At 37.4% G+C, this 21,221-nt stretch overlaps 1 protein-coding gene across 5 annotated transcripts in view; it reads right to left on the reverse strand.

Moving 5' to 3' along the window:
* LOC145675877 (chitooligosaccharidolytic beta-N-acetylglucosaminidase-like) overlaps window positions 1-21,221 on the reverse strand; it is a 193,871-nt gene that overhangs the window by 88,435 nt on the left and 84,215 nt on the right. The window contains exon 1 of one of the 5 annotated variants that reach the window (XM_081746666.1): window positions 16,823-17,047. The exons of the other annotated variants lie outside the window; for them this stretch is intronic. Coding sequence (XP_081602792.1) covers window positions 16,823-16,840 — 18 coding nt within the window. The 5' untranslated portion in view covers window positions 16,841-17,047. Of the gene's footprint in view, window positions 1-16,822; window positions 17,048-21,221 lie in introns of those variants that run through there. 5 annotated transcript variants of the gene reach the window in all.

Consider the following 21,221-nt stretch of genomic DNA (forward strand, 5'->3'; position numbering starts at 1 on the left):
TGGGCTAAAAATTCCGGCCCGTGCAAGACCTCTATCCGCTACTGAAGGACAAAATTGTCCTATGACTGTTAGAGATTTCTCCCACATATCCGCGCTATTTAAACCTTGAAAACTATGATATCGAGTCTGCCAGGTGGCTATGGAAACATTGCCGTACGTACTTGAAGAATAAAAGCAATTCACTCGTTTCTCTAAAAGTTGTTGTATAAACAAGCATATTTCAGATAAACTGGAATGAATAAAGTTATTTGAAAAACGTTTTATCACTCTGTTATCAAATATTTAATGGCAGCTACTCATACAGTTGACTCAGCAATTTTCCATTGTGTTTGTTTAGCCTCGTAATGTTCTTTATTATTTTTTTTTATTATTTAATTCAATATTACTAACACTTAACGCGGGGAGAGGATTGTCGAAAGATGAGATATTTTCCAATAAAAAGACATTACCGAGCTAAACAAATTATGTGCGTGACTGCAGGCCCGTATCCAAGGGGATCTAGGGGGGCCGGGCTCCCCTAAATTTTTCTGGCTCCCCTAAATTTTTGCTGGCTGCCCTAAAATTTTCACGGTAGGCTTGTAAGTGAACAACAGGGTGGTCCAAAAGTAGGTATACAGTTCCGTACTGATCAACTCATTACTTTTTATATCATTTCTTATCGTTATCCATCACGTAGACTTAGTTTCTTTACTATTTGTTCTTAATGTCTTATACCTTAAGCTCGGAACAGTCGACGCAAATAAACCTATAAGCTAGAATGTTATACTTGATCAATGCAAGGGTGTATACCTACTTTTGGGCCACCCTGTATAATATGGTTGGATTGGGCCCCCCTAGCTTCTACCAAGCCCTCTCTACATTTATGGGCTGGCTACCGGCCTGCGTGACTAAAAAAAGCGTATTTTTTTTTCAGAAAATGGAGGAAAACTAATTTCTTTCTAAACTTTAAAACTGATGCTGATACAAGAACCATGCCACTTATTGAGCAGTAACTGATATTGAAACTCACTCTACTTTATTAAGAGATTGACATACGGTACTAAAAGTAATACAAAATTTATCATTTTTCTTTCACTTATTTTTCATAAGTGAAAGGAGCTAATGAAATGCAAGTTACCACAATCATATAATGTTATTCTACAACAGAAAATGTGAACCTAAAGAATTTTCAATGTTGCCATCCATAGAAATTACAGTGTTGCCAGAATAACATTTCCCCCAAAATCTAAGTTAAGGCAGCAACTAGAGGAACGAACTCAACTGCATTTGATTACGTATCATGTTGTTTAGGTATCCTGTGACACGATTCCAAGACAACATGGTACGTAATCAAGTGCAGTTGAGTTCCTTCCTCTAGTTGTTGTCTTAACTTAGATTTTGGGAGAAATGTTATTCTGGCAACATTGTAATTTCTATGGATGGCAACATTGAAAATTCTTTAGGTTCACATTTTCTGTTGTAGAATAACATTATCTATGATTGTGACAAGTTGCATTTCATTATCTCCTTTCACTTATGAAAAACAAGCAAACGAAAAATGGTAAATTTTGTATTATTTTTAGCATGTCAGGCTCTTAAGTGGGTTCATTTAACAAACATTAATAATATAAGTAATTAAAAATATATCTCAAGTTAATGCTACCAATGTGGATATACTCACAATACTCTATTAATAAAAATGCTACATTTCGAAGTTTTTTTTTTTTTAAGGTAATAACCAGAGTTAATATTATCCATGATTTATATTGAAAAAGGCCAGCCATGACCTTCCCCCAAGGTTGTTCAAACACATTAGGAGTAATCGAGGTAAGATAGACAGATGTTCCTGCGGAAAAGTCGTGGCTGGCCTTTTTCGATATAAATCGTCGATGACATCGGAATTGGTTGGCAACCATCAAACGGCGACTACAGCGGCCGGACTGTTGATGGTGATGTGTTACGGCAAGCTCCGCCGGACTACGTGAGGAGCAGTAAAAGATACTGGTCTAGTGGCTAGCGGACGCCTTTCGTGTAAAGAGTTTCCGTCTGGATTTCCCGTGGAAAGGCCTTGAAATTTGATACTTCGATAGGATGCGCACTCCATACTATTCACCATATGTCGCTCCTTCAGATTAACATATGTTTCTGTTCATGCAACATGACCTTTCTAAACAACAGTTAAAAATCTTTTGAATGAAGATCAAAAAATAGATCGATAAGGATGGCTTCGGAAGAACCTGCATTTATTTTTATCGCAGAATCCATGATGTTACCCAAAAGGTTGCAGCATTGGAAGGATACTACTTTCAATAAAATATAACATACTATACTTTTGAAATTAACGTGAGTTTTTGTTGTAGAAAACAGCGAGAATTATTCCAATAATCTAGTATATCATAAACATTCAATTTCAGTAATCAGTCGTATTCTTTAGACTACAGGGAACAAGCATACGATGTTAAAATTTAAAGATTTCAGTTCATAATTTCAACTAAGTTCTTAAATCATAGTAAGGTAAACGCGCCGGATTTCGACAGGTTAAGGACCTCTTTCAAAATCAATTGCCTATTATGGCCATAATATTGGTCGGTGTTGGCCCATTTTTTTCCTTGAAATGTACAGTCTCTACTAATACTAAAAGTCACTTCAAGGCTCAAATGCTAATGTTAAAATTTTTTATAAAACTGGAACTCGCCAATGAAACCCGAATTCGACACACTTCACCTGGTTTCGACAGTTGCGGTATCTGAATTCGACACCTTCAATTATATCCATGTAAAACATTAAGTCTGCATTATTATTAGTAGTAATCTCTTCTCAGCTTCAAATATTGTTTTATTATTATGCAGAAATTATTAGACGGGCAAAAAACCACAACTTAAATTTTCTGAACTGAGTAGTTACTTCGATGATCCTCAATTCGACATGCAGGAACCTGATTTCGACATCCCATATCGAACTGAGGTTACAACTATCGGAGAATTATGCAACAAATAGCTTTATGAAATACTTTGAACATACTTGTACGTTTAGATATTCAGTTAAAATTATATTTGCACTACTGAGTATGAATTCGACAACCTTGTCGAAATCCGGTTCACGTTACAAATAAAAGCTCGTGTTTTCGACAACCCCCCGTTCATGTTACATCACAACCTTTGTCCTCACAGAAGAAAACAAAACGCACTGATTGAAACTCCTTTACAACATTAAAGTACCACTATTTGCTTGAAGCGAACCTAGCTTTAATAAAAGTCTTACGAAAATTACCTGCCGTCTTATGATTTTCTTAGGATTATATGTTTTTCTCGAAGAGTGTATCACACACACAACAATGTATTTCTTTTCTCCATGCGTATGACTCATCTACTGTAACCGCATTTTTGACACGAGAAAAGACACTCTCATAATGTTGCCACTTCTATTCACGATCGCAGGGATGACATCTTACGCTTATTTCAAAACATTTAAGCACTGGTATGTCGAATTCGGGTGCCTGTCGAATTCAGGCGCGTTTACCTTATATGGATATTTAGAATATTGGAAGTAAGCATAAGAAGTAGTTTCCTTATTTTATAAGTGTAGAAAAGCTCGTTTAACAATAAAGAAATACTAAGTTTACAAGTTTTTCCCCTTCTAAATGTTAATATGGCAGAAGTTCATAACTAACTCTATGGCCTATGAAACCCAGAAGTTCAATGCCGCGTTCACAAAAGCTCTCCATTGACTTCTATCCTTAACCAACTGGATCCAGTTTCTACTTTGTATTCCTATTTCTGCGAATTCCATCTTAAAATTATTCTCTCATCTGCGACTAGGTCTTTTTTCCGATTGGGTTTCCAGTTAAAATTTTGGAAGTGTTCCTACTATCTTCCATGTTGGTTACATAACCTGCACACCTGCGACTCCTAGATTTAATGACCGTAAGTAACAACGTTTGGTAAACAATATAAATTATGTAGTTCCTCGTATAAAGTTTCTGCTATTCACTATTCTCATTTCTCTTGGGTCCGAATAGTCGTCTTAGGATCTTATTCTCAAATACTTGAAGTTCATAACCTTTAAAATTCTCCGACCATAAAAATAATAAATTTGTAACACAACGGTGCTTAACCTTCCGATAGTAACATAAATTGAACAAACTAGTCAGGTAACATGGGGTTACACATAACCCCAACGCCAGAACTGTACAAAATGACACCACATTTTAAGCATTCCCACTTACAATGTAAAATAACTTTTATATATAATCTAAGCTTACAATGTTAACGTTTATATAACTGTAATTTATAATACAAGCGTGTTTTTAAAATACACTTTAATATTGAAGTACAGCATCATTGACTGCAATGGTTTTTCGGTATCACGTAAGTCATTACACACAGTGGATGCAAATTTCTCTTCGGTTCTCACTACATGTAGGTAAGTAGCACTTGCAACATGTTGTTTTCACCCTTTAGTCCCTTGTACGACGACAGATTCCACATCTTGTTTGCTTGGACAATTTCTGAGAAGGATCATTATTGTCAACGTTCTTGTCAATACCCAAATTTCTTTGATATTGGCAGTAAGCACGAAGAATCTCCATATTATTACGGACAACGATCCTTGAACGTTTTGGAGGCACAGTGGACCAAAGGGGTTGTCTACCTTTTAGTATATTATCTCACTCTTCCTCGATGTCACAATCTGGAGCTTCTGTCTCTATTTCAGACTATGAATCCGATTACACTTCATTATTATCCTCTTCCTCACTAGAAATATCATCAACACTTAACCTCAGCCTCTTCGTCTAACATAGACGAAACAGTCCTTAAAATGTGGAGCAGACACCTTGATACTAGCCACTATACAAGAAAAATATTAATATTACGCTTCAAAACTTCACTAACACGAATGGTAACAGGGGTGACGCACCACCCCAACAGCTCTATTTCTCGGTAGACAAATCGAATTCCACCGCGAACACTTTAGCACCGCGAACTACGCTTTGAATTTTTCCAGGAATACACAAAGACTGAAACTTAAGTGCAGTGGTGCTAGGTACATACAGAAAAAAAATATTTTCGCTGGGGTTACGTATAACCCTTGTTACCATCGGAAGGTTAAAATTAGCACTAGCCCGAATATTTAAAAAAAAAAAAAAAATCATAATTATAATTATTATAGAGACACACGACATTGTTATAAAATACAGCAGAACTCATGGGAAATAAAAGATTTACAACGAAGGAATCTCGCAATTATTTAATTTAGTGAAGCAGGGAATGTACGTATCGTTTTAGTAATCATTAGGGAAAATGTGTCAACTGACTTGAAAATGTTAACGAAACGGGTATCCCAACTAGGACTTCATTTTATTGAAAGTTTTTGCATAATATTTTGTGGTTCAAAATTTGGTTTAGTTCTCCTGAAAACGTTCAGTTTATGGACTTTGATTGTTTCTCTTCTGTACTACTCATTCTCGAGCCAAGACTTCTCGCAGCTATATGGTTTTAGTGTACTCGCTTTCGGTGCTAGAGAGCCAAGTTCGATATCCGGTGAGACCTCAAGTGGTTCGGATTCCACGTTAAGGTGTAAATTCATGTCTCATACAGGCTCAGTGCTTAACGAGGCGTTAAAGTAGTCAAAATCAACAACCAATCATTTTTTAACTAGTTTCACGAACCTCAAAAAGTCCTACGACCACACGTAGAGAAGTATTATTCCTTTAGTAAAGAGCCTGGTCCAAAAACCAAGAGAAATAGGAAGATATACCATTCGACTTTTGGGAAAAATACAAACCACCGCATGGCATTTTTTTTTTTTTTTTAATTAATAGCCTTTTACACTCACTATTCTCGGAAAGAGCAACATAAAATTCTCACAGACTGAGAAAACAGTGTGTCAATGTAAGTGTGGATGGATATATACAGTAATCATTCTCACAGCATGAGTGGCGCCTTGAATTCAGGCCAAGGGAATCTTCATTCTAATGTCTTGTGTTGCTCCATATATCTTTACACTACTGTATTTATTTATTTATACATGCTACGATTTTTGCCATATGCACACCAGACTGTCTAAGACATTTTAAAGGCAGAATGATGGAACAGCGAATATTTCAGCCTACTATGACTAATGGAGAGCTACGGCGGATTTAATAAGGTTTAAAGGTTTGGAGGATATGTGTCCAACATATTGAAATCATCATCCTAATTTCTGTCTTTCTGAACTAGAGTTCACTGCTCCTTAATTCAAGAGTATTTATGTATTCAACAATCTTCTAAATACAGTCATATAAGTTTAGACTGGAATCATTAACAAGTAAACAACAACTATGGGAAAAAGAAGGTTAAAGAAGTCAGCCTGAGTCTTCTTAAAGGTACCATCCGACGGTTCGCCTTACAATACTATCCTTTGACAGAACTGCTAACTAATTTATAATTACACTAGCGTCAATTACCTGCTACGCTGAGTTAAAGTAAGAAAAAATAATAATATATCCCGTCAGTCAGTCACGTTTTATTATTACTGAAGTGCTCTCTAATACTGTTTATTTTCGATCACTTTTATACAGGGTGTTTCAAAACAACACCGACGACGTTTGAGAGGTGCTCCTGAGGATTTCCTTGCTTCAGCACAGTTGTATCAGACAAACGAAATGAATTCTAGAGCCTCTGTTTTCCAAGTTTTTGTTTTTCTTCCTGTAATGCAAATTTCTTTCTTCTTCTTCTTCATAGGCTGGTTCTAAATTCAATACCTATTTTTCATTTAGATTATCCTAAAAACTAGGACCAGTTCTAGCTGGCGTATGACACTGTTTACTAATGTGAGGTTTACCATTTATGATTTCAGTAGTTGATCCAATGAAAACCGCAAAATGGCTGCTGTATACAGTGTAGAACACAGAGCTAAGACCAACGTCAGGTATGAAGTTTGGAGGTCGGTGGTGCGTCTGGGATCGACAGAATGGCCTACACGCAGCCCTGATCTAATACCATGCGACTTCTTCCTTTGGGGTTGGACTAAGGAACAAGTGTACACGTTAAAACCAAGGGATATTAACAGTCTTGAACAAAATATCCGTGAAGTGTTTGCAAATGTTCCAGTTGAGATTCTAAGAAGAACAGTGGATTTTGTTCCTAAAAGATTCCAGAAGTGTATGGAAAATTCGGGGAAATGTAACTTAATAACCAAATGGTAAATTCTAATAATGTATTCAATGGAAATATTCATTATTACGAATAGGTACTGCCTTTACAACCACCCTGAACCACTATATATATAAACTCAAAATAACAATTGGAATCACTTTTAAAAAGTGACAATTATTATTTAAATACATTTTCTATAGCTCACAAAAGAACAATGAGAATTTTATTTACTAACAAGAGAAAGAATTAGAGGAACAGTTATAGGAATAAAGATAAAACAGAAAGCTTGTACCGATCTAATTGTATCAGCTCTAAAGTGTTTCGAAGCACTAAAGTTTGGTTTGAGTGATTTATGTTATCATTTAGACACCTACGTATTTGTTCAGCAATCATGAGTTCATATGTTGAGTAGAAGGAAAGAAAGAGAGAGAAAGAGAGAGAGGAAGAATGGATTATGACATAGTCAAACTTAAAATGCGAAGAAAAAAATCACGTTGCCTAAACCGGATAAAGAAATGCTTCTTTTAAAATTGTTTTCGAAAGAAACAGAATCTTCTATTTATTTATACTACTTGTATTACATTATACATACAAAAATGTTTGTTTAAAAATACACAGTTACATATGTATCTCCAAGCAAAGAGAATCCAAGTAGGTTAGTAAGTTATTTTGTTTGCTATCTTGTTATAAGTCACGGGTTCGATTTCATGTAAGAGGGAAAGATTCCCTAGTAGGAGAGACAACTTGCAAGCCGCTTCCTGTCAGCTTGCATTGGAAGTCGGCAAGCTTGCATCCGGCTTGATTGGAAATCGTGCAAGCATGCCGCAAGCTGGATTCCAGTAACGAAGTTACATGGGGGCAACCTTGTATTCAATGTTCAATTCAAGCTTGACGCAAACGTTTCACGTTGGAGGCAAGTTAATAGCCAATGAACTTCTATGACGCTCTGAGAAGGATCTTGCAAACCGCTTCCTTTAAGCTTGCATTGGAAGTCGGCAAGCTTACATCCAGCTTGACTGGAAAGCGTACAATCATGTCACAAGCTGGATTCCAGTAACGAAGTTACATGGGGGCAACCTTGTATTCAATGTTCCATTCAAGCTTGACGCAAACGTTTCACGTTGGAGGCAAGTTAATAGCCAATGAACTTCTATGACGCTCTGAGAAGGATCTTGCAAACCGCTTCCTTTAAGCTTGCATTGGAAGTCGGCAAGCTTGCATCCAGCTTGACTGGAAAGCGTACAATCATATCACAAGCTGGATTCCAGTAGCGAAGTTACATGGGGACAATCTTGTATTCAGTGTTCCATTAAAGCTTGACGCAAGCGTTACACGCTGGAGACAAGTTAATAGTCAATGAACGGCTATGGCGCTCTGAGAAGGATCTTGCAAACCGCTTCCTTTAAGCTTGCATCCAGCTTGACTGGAAATCGTGCAATCATGCCGCAAGCTGGATTCCAGTAACGAAGTTACATGGGAACAACCTTGTATTCAGCGTTCCATTCAAGCTTGACGCAAGCGTTTCACGCTGAAGGCAAGTTAATAATCAATGAACGGCTATGACGCTCTGAGAAGGATCTTGCAAACCGCTTCCTTTAAGATTGCATTGGAAGTCGGCAAGCTTGCATCCAGCTTGACTGGAAAGCGTGCAATCATGTCACAAGCTGGATTCCAGTAACGAAGTTACATGGGGACAACCTTGCATTCAGTGTTCCATTAAAGCTTGACGCAAACGTTTCACGCTGGAGACAAGTTAATAGCCAATGAACGGCTATGACACTCTGAGAAGAATCTAAAGTATCGCTTGCAAGTACAACGAAAGGCAGGTTGTGTGAAAGCACGCGTTGAAAGGGCAAGTGTAGAAAGCCAAAAGCCAACTGGCCAAACGCTTTCTTGTTACTTGGGATAGACATAAGCTTGAATCAAAATCTACTAGCAGTTATGGGAGACCACGTACTCGAAAGATTTCGTAATTGTTTTATGCGGAAACATTTAAACGTCTGTATCATGACAACACTTTTCCGATAATCGAAACGAGATAAGAAGAAATTTCTAGAGAAGAGAAACAAGACGACGGTTACTAAATCAGTTACGAGAGAAGATAAGGAAGCCTTATTTTTCTTCTCGCCTCGCCTCATGGACAACACTATTCTCCCGGGTCATTTGGTTTCGCAATAGAAACTTTAAGGATACTGAAAATATCTGATGGATTGACATTAGAAATTAATGATATGTGCCTGTTATACGACAAAATTTTAAGATGTCCGAAAGTCATTGAATCATTTTACGGTAAAGAGCCCAGAAATATCCATTCAGGAAGTCCCGTTTTAGGACAAAGCGGACGTTACAATTAGACCACTCCATGGACATCCCAATATCCTGAGATTCTAATCTATTGAACCTCCATAGGATTTTTCTGTGGGAAGAGAGCTGATGTGGCTCGAAATGTCCCATTAAATTATAAAATCTACTTCTTCTTATCAAGTTCGTGATGGATGCTGAAGTCTCGAAGAGACCAGCAGAAGAAAGCACATAGTAATAATAATAATAATAATAATAATAATAATAATAATAATAATAATAATAATAATAATAATAATAATAATAATAATAATAATATAATGTCTTGTACAAATCAGAGTAATTTTCACGTTTCAATTTTGAAACTATGGTCAAATCACTCATTTTCACCCAGAAAGGAACATATTCCGTGGAAGTCAAATTCTTCAGTACACATACTCTCGATACCAGATTAGCTTAAATGTTCAAAATTTAACCAGAAAGACAAAGAGAAAGATTTGTTAACCTTTAAAACTCGTAGTATCCTTTCGGACTATTGCTAAATTTATGTCTTAATGCCTAATCTGGATAAACCGAAGATAGCATACTGGAGTAACATATATAACTGGAGCAAGGGCGCCGATCAGGGGGGCAAGGTGGGGCGCTTGCCCCCCTAGAGGAAATTGTACTTCAGAATATCGAAAATCCAATAGAATTTTTACATTAGTTACAGCAAAATTTGAAACTATTTTTGAAACGTCGCTTATACTTGCCCCCCTCTGGGAAACCACAACATGGGCGCCCTTGAACTGGAGTATCTAAATAATAAACAAATCAAATAAAATACTTTAAATATTTTAACACTAAGAAAAATGAAACAAATCGTGACACTTGAGTGACAACAACAAGCACGATGAAGCATTATTATGTGTCTTTAGAAACGTTGTTGTAGTGTATATAGTTTGTTCTAACTGTTTTGATGTATTATTATGTGTCTTTAGAAACGTTGTAGTGTATAGAATTTGTTCTCAGTACGATTGGTGCATTTTTATGTCTTTAGAAACGTTTTAGTGTATAGTTTCTTCTCAGCACTTACAGGGTGGCTTAGTGGTAGAGCGTTCAACTCCGGTGCTTGGGATCCCTGGTTCGATCCCAGCTCGCGCCGTGTGGACTTTGTGGTGGACAAACACCGTGCTCGTGGGTTTTCTCGGGGTTCTCCCGTTTCCTCCCACTGTCTTCATTCCACCATTTCACTCATCTCTCATCATCACCGTCTTCTTTAGCCGAACCGGCATAACTGTGGAACGTAAAACTTAAAGATTTCATTTCATTTTTTTTCTCAGCACTTACAACCATTTTATGTATCATTAGAAACGTTTCAGTGTATACATTGATACGTTTTTATGTGTATCAAGAACATTTTAGTATATATTTTGTACTAAGTGTATTAATATGTTTGTGCCTTTAGAAACGTTTCAATGTATATTTTGTTCAATTTACGAATATTAATGTGTCATATAAATCTGTTTCAGGATTATGTATACTTGGGGTAACTTAGCAGGTTCACTACAGAGGGAGAAAAGGATTACGGATTACACAAGTCATCAAAGTGACAATCCATATTTCTAGGATCAAGCAAGCGTGACTTACAATATTCTAACGTTGGTGTGTCCGTTACTCCACACAATAAAAGATGAACTTAGGAGAATTTTCAATGTTTTTTCGCAATAGATAGGCAGAGCAATTACCTCGTTAATAGAGTCAATTTGTTAAAAATCTTAACGAGTAACAGCGATTTATGTTCATCCATTACTCCACCGAGTTCATTATATTAATTTAGTCAATCCGTTAACATCTTAGCGGCTAACGGCGACTTACGTTCATCCGTTAGCTAGTCCACACGATGTCTTGAGTGAAAGCGAATATTTTAATTCTATTTCTTTAGCAATAGATAGCTTGAACGATTATCTCTCGAATGCGTTAACGGAATCAACCCGTTAACTCTTAACGGCTAACGGTTATTATTGTCCGTTCGTTAGTCTACACGATAACTCCTGAAAGACGGTGAATTTATAAATTCTCTTTTCTGCAATATATAGCTAGACCAATTATTTATGCCAACTTTGTTAATGTAGACAATCTGTTCATACTTTAATGGGTATCGGCGATTGACGTCCGTCAGTTAGTCCACACGATAACATTTGAACGTAAACGGGAGCGTTCGTTAATGGAATCCATCCGTTAACATCATAACGGTGAGTTTAACAGTTGCTATCCATATCCCATTTTCAACCAATGAAACAACGGTAGCAAAAGTTTACATATCTCGCCGTTAGATGGTAACAGAAGCAACTTCCAGTGATTGCCATCTACCGAACGTAATTGAAACTTCTAATGCGTGATCCTTCTTGTCCGTCTAATACGTGAGTCCATCAGAGTTTGTTATTCAACCTTCCGCGGAAATTTATTTACATTTTAATAAAAATATATTTTATAATACAAGTAGCTAGAATTACATACTGTACTTATATAACGTCTATTATTTTGCCCATAGTGATCTGTCTTGAAAGGTTGGGTTTGAATTTGAGTTTTTTGGGTGTTATCTTTAGGAAATACCAAATAAGAAGAAAGAAAGAAAGAAACTCTCTCTTTCTTTCTCTTTCTCTCACTCTCTCTAGAAAAGAAGTCTCTCTTCTCCTCTACTCTCTTTCTTACTTTCTCTTTTCTCTAGTTTTCTTCGTTTCTCATTCCTTTCTTCCTCTCTTAGAGAGAGAAAAGAGAGGGTGAAAGGAAAAAAGAAAGGGAAGAAGAAACGAAAGAGAAAAGAGAAAGAAAGAGAGAAGAGAAGAGAAGAGAAGAGAAAGAGAAGGAAGAGAGAAATTTCTCTCTCTCTCCCTCTTGTTCTCTCTCTCTCTCTCTCCTTCCTCCATTGCAAAAGGTAGAAAGGGAAAGAAAGGCAGGAAAGAGGAGAGAGTGTATTATGGTCATGACCTGCCACTAGTATTGTCTCCAAATCACGTCCAGTTCTTGAGTCCGGTGTAGTTGGCGAGTGTGCAGACCATCATGTAAGATCAACTGTCAGTCCAGGCCGTTCCCCATCACACACTTTCTCCCCCTCCAAGAGTTGAAAAAGTTTGAGCGTAAAAAAAAACACACACGAAAGAGGAAATTATTGCATTGTCACACGTCGTAGTTGATGAATTGCCAAGAGGCTGCTGAAGTGGGATGAATTAATTGGAATAATTAATATTTGTAGGCACGTATTGATGCAAAAAAATAATTGCACAACAGTGGAAAATGTAGCGACTAATTGGTGATATAATCTAATAATATATAGTGATATAATCTTGCAACTTCTTCGTATAACATTTTTGTCTCGTGGTGCTCAAGTGTAGATCTTCTTTAAGTACATTAAAAACAAAAGCATTTAAAAGATACATTCTTTGTTACTTTAATGATGCTCAATTGTAAATAAGATTGGCAATGGCAGATCGAGAAGATAAAAACTCGGAGTGCAGTCAGAACCCAGACTAGGATAGGTCCCATATAGCACATGGACGTCCACGGGACATCCGAGATTGATCCGCAATGAACAACGGGACATCCTGGAATCATCCAAATTTACTCCTAGGACATCCATAAAACCTCCGCAGGATATCCAGATGTCAGCTAATATTCCGGAAAACAGGATATTCAACGGGACCTCAAAGGGATGTCCACTGGTAAATCGTGGGATAATGTGGTCCTAGGTATGTTCGGCGTGGGATTTCCCTGTGATCTCCTGTCTCATCCGGGACGTCCCGTGGACATCCTACGTGGAAATCCTCTAGAATGTCCCATGCAGGACGTCTATGGGATCTCTACTCATTGTCCTGATAATCCCGGGAACTGTGTAGGATAATTGGGATCAAAATGGGACGTCCTATGGACGTCGTGTGCTATGTGGGGTATATCATGAGTTTACTATAAACTTTAAAGCTTACAATATTTTTGACACTAAAAAATTGGTGGAGCCTAGGGCCCCGGGCCCCGGGGTGGATCCGCCACTGGAGATTGCCCAGTAACGAATAGATTTTCATGCAGATTACGAATGCCCCCAGCAAGAAAGTTAAATTTTATTTATAATATGGATTAATGCATGAAGATGAAACATAGAAACTAGATATAAATTCCAATCAACCAAACTATCTTGACTCGAGAGTGTAGTTCGAAGATACCATTAAGCTAAATACATGTTAATACCTTAATGTATGAAATTACATTTCTGGGTTTTACGTCTCACGATTATGACCTTCAGGCTAAAGGAGGAGGGTGCTAAATGAAACGAACTGATTACAAAGAATTGGTGAAACGAAAAATATGGCAGAAAACCCATGGACACGGTGTTGTCCACTTTAAATTCACAAGGGCTGGGTTCGAACCAGGGTTCTCTCGCATAAGATGTGAGCGCTTTACCACTGAGGTCCCGTGTCTCCTTTAATAAATTATTAAATGAACTGTATATATGGAACATATCTACGGAAAAGGATGAATAGAAATAAGAAACTAAAACAAACTAAATAACTGACGTGTAGTAAGTGTATGACATTGTTACTACTAACATCACTGGGGCTGCGGTGGCTCAGTGGTAGAGCGTTCATCTCTGGTGCATGGGGTCCCGGGTTCAAACCCTGCTCCCGCCAAGTGAACTTTGTGGTGGACAAACACCGTGTGCGTGTGTTTCCTCGGGGGTTCTCCCACTTTCTTCATTCCACCATTTCATTCATTTCTCATAATCACCGTCTCCTTTAGCCTAACCGGCATAACCGTGGGACGTAAAACTCAAAAATTTCATTTTTTACTAACATAACTATAAAATATTTATTTTTATGCATAAATGTTTGAAAGTGATGTATTTAGTTTCAACTCAGCGATTTACCGTGAGGGCTGCGATTCCCTCTATGAAATTGGTGCAGGGGTCTCCCTTCGAACTCTCCTTGAATTTAATCTCTACCGAAAATAACATAAATAGTGTAGCGTCCTTTCCAACGTCCTGCGATTCTACCATTTATGCAGCAAGAAAAGATGATAAATGACTTATGATAAATGAAATGAATGGGGAAAAGATAATAACATTTATACAATGAACGAGATTTGAACCCGTGATACACAGGTGAGGCCTAACGATTATACTGCCTTACCATCAAAGAAGAATCGTTATTTCGATGTAATCCTCCATAAGAGAAGCAGTAGGTACACTAAACATACTTCGACATCCGATATGAAATTCAGCAAGGTATTTGTATGCCCTAGTGCCTTTAACAACCGCCTGCCTCTGTGTCATCAAAACCCTAACCTTCCGTATTACATGTCCGCCTGAGTGAGGTCTCCCAGTATGGTACGAATGAAACAAATCCCATCGTGCAAGTCTCCGTAAAAATGGAAAAGGGTCTCTAGAATGAGGCTTTTTAAAAGCATTAGTCGCATAGGCGTAACTAGAGAGGGAAAAAAGCTTTCTGGAATACTATTGGTCTACAGGGTGAAACTGCACTACTTTCTTGTAACTCTCAGAAGTAAGAGATCACCCAGTCTCTACAAAATATCCTACTCTATAACGCCATTGCACATTAGAAAACCAGAGTTGTCAAGAAAGTTCATTTGTACTCGTAATATGTATACTGGTTAATTCTCAGTTTATTAATTGGGAATCTTTTAGACCTGAAGACTAAAAATGGCTTTCGATCTTTTATTTATTTCTTTATTTTATTTAAGAACAGGTGACATGATACCCAATAACATCAACTCTAGGGACGCCACTGATTTTATCTTCCCTAAAACGGTCTGGTAATAATCACTATATGCGTTCCTTCATGGAACACATATCGGTGTTGCAAATTTTAATTTGATACATACAAGGATAGTCTTTCTTTGGGTGTTCCCTCAGAATGCAGGTTCTGGCCAATCTACCCTAATTTTGCCAAGTACGATCACTAATAGCCATTAGCCTTTCACGCTGTTCTATTTGCTAGCGCGTGCACGGAGACCCAGATTGGATTCCCAGTAGGAGAGACTTGGAAATTTGAAAGTATTATAGCAGTTCGAATTATATCTTAAAACTGTAGATCCACGTATCGTATAGGCTCAGTGTTGAACAAGGCCACTAACTTCGAACTAATCAACCAAACAAAAAACCATTAAAGCAAGGGTAGGGCGACCAGTTGCTTTCCCCTTGGTTGTAAAGTTGTACGTGTGCTAGAAAGTAACAGCGGACAGTAAAGGACTGGATGGATAATTAAGGTTAGAAAAGCACGTGCACATGGAGTAACTAATTGTTACTTAATCATACAGATACTAAATTGCATACATCAATTAATATTACTCCGGCAAATAGTGTTCTTCTATCAAGAAACCAGATTTTTCTCAAAGAATACGGTGGTAGCAGAATAAAAAGGAAACCAGTTGAGAATGCTCCAAGAGCTAAGGGCGCTGATCCTGGGGCGCCCGGGGCCCAAAGCTCATGTGGGACCCCAGATTGTATTTATTGAATATACAATATTTGGCATAATTTGAATTCAATTTGTCTTAAAATCCTCGTATATGCCTTCTGCATCTGAATGTCCTCCCGCCCCAAATTTACAGAGAAATCGGCGCCCTTGCCAAGAGCATTGCCAGAACGAACTTAAATAGAATTAATTTTTCTTACTAACTTCTACAGGTTTTATATCAATGCACTTTATTATTATACTCATTAAACAATTCTTGTAATATATCTACCCATTTATAATTTCCTTGAGAACTTAACTTTTTTCCACATCAGTGCACTGCAGTGGCGTCATTTAGGGGGACAGGAGGGGGCAATTGCCCTCCCAAGAGTTTGACGAGCACACATAATTTAATCAATTGTATACTAATATACTAGTACAAAACATGAAAGTCTTATGTCAGTGGTGCTCTTGTCCCCCCGCCCCAACCGAAGTCTGAAATGGCGCCCCTGTTCCACATGTCTTGTTTACGAGTTCTGAAAAAAAAAAAAGTTCTACGATATGTTGTTTTACGAAGACATACTCAAAATGGAGGGCTCACAACTGAAAAATTCGCAAAATATGATCTCTCTATGATCTACGGTTACCGAGGTATGGATGGCTTCTTAAATCTCCCGAAATCGGAACTTTTTTTGGCCAATATCTCGGGAACGGTAAGTGAGACAAGAAAAATTTCATTTATTCTTTCATATAGCTTTTCATATGGAATCGAAATCAAAATTTCATATCGAATGGAACGCTGAAAATTATATATATATAGCAATTAACACACACACAGACACGGAGAATTCTTTAACGAACTTTTTAAAGTTCGTTGAAAGTGCATGCAACTTAATTTTGGCTAAGACAACTTCTTATACAGTAACTAATATTTCTTTTGAAAAAGAAATTTATCATACTATTTACCTTTGAATCGCGCGACATGGTTAAGTTGCTTTTCCGTGCGACAATTCTTCGTTGTACTTTGTATTTTGTTTGACAGCGTCCGTCAACAAATGCCAACGTCCTTCATCCTTCCGTTTTCCTCTCGGTGTATGTCCCGTCGGAAACTTTTTTTTTTTTCTTTCTCAGCACCTACACCAACCGAAAGACTCACTGATTTCTTCGGCACTACAACTGTCACGCACATACTGTAACAAGCCTTGCAACTGACTGATTGAGCTGCAGTGTAGCCAACAAGCAAGACAATTTGCTACAAACGTTCACGGGCTATGCACACAGTTACATAATACTGCTCTCGTTTGTTGATTTATTTTATGTTCTCAGCACAGAGCAGCAAGTTATATAGAATCGATCCAATTGTTTTAGCTCTACAATAATACTCTTAGCATATTTGGTTTGATTTGATTTTGAGATTAGCGTCCTTTTCAGTATCGAGGCCATATGAGACCTGTCATAACTACATTATTTAAAATAAACATTTCTTGTTGGAAAAAGATTTCATGATGATGGTAGCAGGCACCCAACCAAGAGGAGGGTCCGGTGCCCCCTCCCCCCTTCGAGACCAGAAATGAAAAAAATAAGGAAGATGAAACAAAATGAAATGAGAAAAAGAAGGATAAGCATTAAAAATTTAAAAAAAAATCTACAGGAAGCTTTTGGTTACTCTTTCTTATGAGGAGATTTGTATTACTTGCAGTACATGGTGGCGAGGTGAGCGAGATATCCTCATAAGAGTTTTCTAGAAAAGTTACAGAATTCTCAGAATTTCTGCTACTAGTCAGGGAGATTGCAAGCTTCCGAAAGCATAGTGCCGTTGAGTAACAGCGTGGACATTTTTTATCATAATTTTTCGTCATCTCATCCTTGCAGAATCAAACATGTTACTTCAAAAACAATTTTCTACTGCTCCTTTAACCTGTCATTTGGAACCGACAATAGTTGACGGAATAATAAATACAAAGATTTATATGGAAAAGGAATTCTATTAATATTTGATTCGACAGAAAAAGGAACGCAGATATTGTAAAATATTTTACAAAACATTATTGAGTATGTACTTTTCATAATACTTGAGATCATAATGAAAGGAAAATTGTTAGGCCTATACTTAAATGAACAAAGAAAGGAACATAAATATTGTAAAATCTTTTTCAATACTTTTTTGATTCTTTTATTACTCGAGATTTCTTCATAGTTTGTTATTAAAATACTTGCCAACATATCCTCATTTTATTGTCCTAACAAACCAATATATGTTGATAGTAAAGTAGTTTACATTGATCAAGCTCCTGAGCCTTCAGAATTTCATATCACGTCCCCCTCCCCCCGTTACGAAATCCTGGCTAAACGAACCAATATATGTTCCAGTAAAATAGTTTAGAATGATCGAGCCCCTGGTGTGATGATCACAGTATTTCATGTCACGGACCCCTTCCCCCTTCACGAAATCCTGGCTACGTGCCTGATGGTAGTAAAATTTACTAAACTGATCTTCTATTTGAATACTACATTCATAAATCATCTTTAGGTCGCATTAGTTTAAGGTCACATGGACAGTGATAAAGCAAACGGTCAAACAAATCGCAACATGAATTGCTTGATTGTTGTCAAATACTAGAACTCAGTTCTCGAACAGTAGCGAACTCCTGTTCCAGTTAGTTAATTATCACAATTTTGATATAAAAAATAGTCTTGTCTTTGTCACAAAAAAGTTCCTTATCACTGAAGGTGGAAACAAGGTTTTGAATTTTTTTAACAGATGCAGAAGGAAAATCAAGAAATAAAGGTAAAACAGTTAGTTGCACTGGAATTGCAAACTGATATATTGATATTGAAGCTTGATATGGAATTCTATAAAAAGGATTACCATCTTTCCTCTGCAGATGTGTTGCTTTTATCTTTCACTAACGTAATAGATTATTATTTAAAGAAAAAAATACAGGCACAACGAGATTCCATTTGTAGTGCTTAGATCTTTCTGAGTGCGAGTGCACTTTCTCTCCCCTTTCGTTGTTCATGATTTGGTGGCATACTTAAAATCGTGGCTCTGAAGATTTGTTCTTTCTGGAGAAAAGGGAGACGGCAAATAATGCCATTGCGCTTGGTGGCAAATTGCCTAGGGCCGGTCTTGCCTACAACTTAATGTGAGATCCGAACCAGATGAGTTCTCTCCTGGAATCGAACCCGAGTCTCCCACGTTAAAGGCACATAAACTAACCGCTTAGCTATCAGACAACTGGAGACTTACCATATACCTGAAAAAAAAGTATCCAAAGATGAGAACACACTAATCAACGTGTCTTATTGAGGTGAGCAAAATTATGTGTGACTGTAAATTCTCATGTGTAATTTTTGAGGGGGGGGGAGACTATTTTTGTAAACCTCAAACGGATACTGAACGATAACAACGCCACCTAGTAGGCTGAAACTGATATTGAGGTACAACCTCATCAACCTCTTCATTGTAACCCTAGGGAGACGATAGTTCATACAGTAGTCGAATAGTAATAGATAAATAGATAGTAATAGATAAAAGATAATCGAAATGTGGAACAAGAGCGCCCTAGACAATATTATTTGGCGTGAGGTAACGTTATCACAAGTAACCAAGTAGTGGCTTTCCATTTTCAGCTGTTTAGAAACGCGAAAATTAATGCCGATTTTCAAAATGGCTCGAAATCGAAAGCAGATAAGTGAGTCGTGATAACGGTATCTCATGTAAAATAATATTGTCTAGGGCGCTCTTGTTCCACATTCCGATTATCTTTTATCTATTTGAAGATATCACATAATTACTGTAAAATTAGCGGTATTTTAATTTCGCCGGGATGAAGACACTTAAGGAGATGTGGTCCAAAAATTAATTCTAAAAACTGTAATTTTCGATATGACACACATATGAATTAATGGATAGCATGAACCTGAATAAAACGACGCTGTTAAGGATAAATTCTAATGTGTAGTTTCGAGAAAATCGAATAACTAATTTTTACAGCGCTAAAAACATACGAGGTGCGTTCGGAAAGTAACCTTCCATTGGTCACTGTGTGTGAAGGCATAGGTACCATCTTTGCACAGACGTGCGCGGTAGATTAGTCTGCATCCAGCCGTAATTGAGTGAAGGTTGTCTGATCACTAGTTCTACTTTTGTAGCGTCTCAAAATGGGTACTGCAGTAGAAAACCCTGCCAAGTGCGAGGTGCGAGCTGTTATACGTTTTCTTAAGAGTCTTCATCCCGGCGAAATTAAAATACCGCTAATTTTACAGTAATTATGTGATATCTTCAAATAGATAAAAGATAATCGAAATGTGGAACAAGAGCGCCCTAGACAATATTATTTTACATGAGATACCGTTATCACGACTCACTTATCTGCTTTCGATTTCGAGCCATTTTGAAAATCGGCATTTATTTTCGCGTTTCTAAACAGCTGAAAACGGAAAGACACTAGGTGACTTGTGATAACGGTACCTCACGCAAAATAATATTGTCTAGGGCGCTCTTGTTCCATATTTCAATTATCTTTTATCTATTTGAAGATATCACATTATTACTGTAAAATTAGCGGTATTTTAATTTCGCCGGGATGAAGACTCTTAAGACAAGACAATATTCGGCAGCAGCTATTCATCGGGAACTTTGTGCCGTGTACGGACCAAGTGTGATGAGTAGTGGAGTTGTTCATTTAAAAGTGGACGAACAAACATTCATGACGAAGAGAGGAGTGGCAGGCCATCAGTGGTCACTGATGAAGTCGTTCAGAAAATTGATGGAAAAGTCCGTGAAAATCGACGTTTCACAATCTCAGAGCTCTCTGATGAATTTCCACAAATTTCCAGGATTTCAGAGCTTTCCGGTGATGACGAGGAGCTGAAAGATGCGGTCACAGCCTGACTCAAGGCAAAGGCGAGAGATTTCGTACGCTGATGGAATTTTTAAGCTAGTGCAGAAATATGATACGTGCTCGAATGTTTATGAAAACTATGTTGAAAAATAGAGCAAAGTAGAAGTTTTGAGATGTATGTAGTAAATTATTCTCATTTACTTTGGTGTTTCTTCTTTTTTTAACCAATCGGAAATTACTTTCCGAGTGGCCCTCGTATATCGTTCGTTGCGAAAAGGTTCGTTATTCTGCTGGAACAGTGTTTATTTGTGCAATCCACTGTTAAGCAGTAGATTGTATCCTTCTTGTTTACTACCAGTAACACACACACACTTCTAAGCTCGTACATATCCCTATCAGTGATACATATACTCTTATTAGTGATGAACTTACTCCTAACCAGATTGCAAGGATTTGTATTTAGTTACAGTCACTTGTCAGTGAATATCCAATTACCGATCTAAAATTTTCAAATTATT

This window comes from Thermobia domestica, chromosome 18, assembly GCF_964235325.1.
Source record: "Thermobia domestica chromosome 18, izTheDome1.hap1.1, whole genome shotgun sequence".
Classification (NCBI taxonomy): Eukaryota; Metazoa; Arthropoda; class Insecta; order Zygentoma; family Lepismatidae; genus Thermobia; species Thermobia domestica.